The 1,858-nt window shown below is 48.5% G+C and overlaps 1 protein-coding gene across 1 annotated transcript; it reads right to left on the bottom strand.

Annotated features, from left to right (window-relative positions):
* Nucleotides 1–961: 961 nt before the first annotated feature.
* Nucleotides 962–1,273, bottom strand: LACBIDRAFT_318615 (uncharacterized protein; the record flags this gene model as incomplete). Its single annotated transcript, XM_001890453.1, has 1 exon — nt 962–1,273. The coding sequence occupies one exon, from the start codon at nt 1,271–1,273 to the stop codon at nt 962–964; it is 312 nt and encodes a 103-aa protein (XP_001890488.1).
* Nucleotides 1,274–1,858: the final 585 nt, after the last annotated feature.

The raw sequence follows: 1,858 nt of genomic DNA, 5'->3' as shown, positions 1-1,858 counted from the left end.
GTTGTTGTGTGTACGCCCATGTCGTCTCGTTGTGTGTATGCAAACATTGTCGTTGTCGTGTGTACGCAACCATCGTCTCGTCGTTTGTCCGCCCTCCTCCTCATCGTTGTCGTTTGTCTGCCCTCCTTCTCCTCGTCGTCCATCGTTCATACGCCTCATGTCGTCATCCGTTCGCCGTTGTCCGTCTTTCGCCCTTTGGTGTCCTCGTCACACCGTTGATTGGCGTCTGCCTGCCCGGCGTCGTTCCGTGTTGTGACGTGGCTGCTGACGTGCGGCATGAGGGAGGGGTGGGATGGCGATGTAGGGTGTGCTTTGGCGGGCGGTGGCCTTCATTCCCTTCATTCGTGGGCGGTCGTGGACGTTCGCAGGTGGTCGCGGTCGTGGGTGGGCGGTCGTGGTCGATCGTGGTCGTCCATGGGTGTTTGTGTTCGTCAATGGTCCACCGCCCATGTCTTCATCGGTGGTCGTCTTCGTTTTGGTTGTCGTGGTCCTCGAGGCGGTTGTCATGGTCCTCGAGGCGTAGTGTTTAAAGGTTCAGTCCATAGGACCGCAAAAAACCGGTGGACCGAACTGAACCGGACCATGGTCCGGTCTTTTTTTCGGTTGCAGTTGCCCCAATTTGGGGTTGGTCCGGTTGCCAGTTGCCTCATTTCGAAAATATATTAAAACCGTTCAAAGACCGGTTTTGATCGGTTGCAACCGGTTAAACGGTCACGTGCGTTACATACCCTTGTAACCACGTTTATTACCTTTTATTGGGTTTTTGTTTCATCAAAAACGGTCAAGAATTGAGAAAGATATAACCAAATCCATATTTTACCTGAGTCTCTATGAGATGTAATTCGGTTTCAGTCATAGCTATGTCAAATCTTCATTAAATCTCTTCAAAATTGGTAGAATGACGGGTATTTACATGCTTTACTATTTCATATAACCCATTTATTTTTCAGAGTAATAATAGTCAAGATACAAATGGTTTATATTGGTATAATAAATTATACGCAAAAAAACCGGTCTGGATCGGTCTGAACCGGCTCCATAGACCGAAATAGACCGGTCCTAGGTGGTTCGGTTCGGTTCCCTCAATATCTGGGTCGGTCCTAGACCGGTTGCGGTCCACGGTTGCGCGTTTTGGGGGCAAAAAACCGGACTGAACTGAACTTGCGAACACTATCGAGGCGGAACAAATACGAGAACGATGACCGATGTCGTCGTTCGTCGTCTGGTTGCCACGTTGCAGGTGGCACCTGGTTGCTGTCAGAAGGGGGAACATCGGGGTTGTGACTGCTTACCAGGCTGGGTTGGGCACGACCTCGTCATGGTCCGTGACGACGTTCGGTGTCGTCGTGCGCCGTCAATGTCGTTACTTTCGTGGGTGCTGGTCATCGATTTTCGTGGGCAGTGACCATTGTTTCCCTGTCAGTCTTCATTGTGTGTGGTTTGTTGGGGTGTTGTTGTCGTTTTTGGGTGGCCGGGGTAGTTTGCGGTGGTGGGGGTTGCGTGATCTGGTATGGCGGCGACGTGGTGGTGATGTGGAGTCGGCGTTGAAACGTTGACGTTGGTTTCAACGTCTAAGTTCACGCTCACATTTGGCTCACCACTGTTTCTAGTTAAATTTTGTAGTGTCCATTATACGGCCTTGTAGTATGCTCATTCTTATTACAGAGATTTTTAGTGTCTGCTCTTTGGAAAGACAAAAATATGTAGCATCTACTTTTTAAGACTATCAAAATTTGCATTTTTCATTACAAAACTTTGTAGTGTTCGCTTTTTGGGACTACAAAATTCTATAGTCTCCTCTTTTGCTGTGCACTTTTCATTACAAAAGCTTGTGTCTCCATATCTAGAACTACAAAAG

This window comes from Laccaria bicolor, genomic scaffold (genome assembly GCF_000143565.1).
Source record: "Laccaria bicolor S238N-H82 LACBIscaffold_98 genomic scaffold, whole genome shotgun sequence".
NCBI lineage: Eukaryota > Fungi > Basidiomycota > Agaricomycetes > Agaricales > Hydnangiaceae > Laccaria > Laccaria bicolor.
The sequence above is the reverse complement of the archived record's forward strand: the minus strand, read 5'-3'. Positions and strand labels throughout refer to the sequence as shown.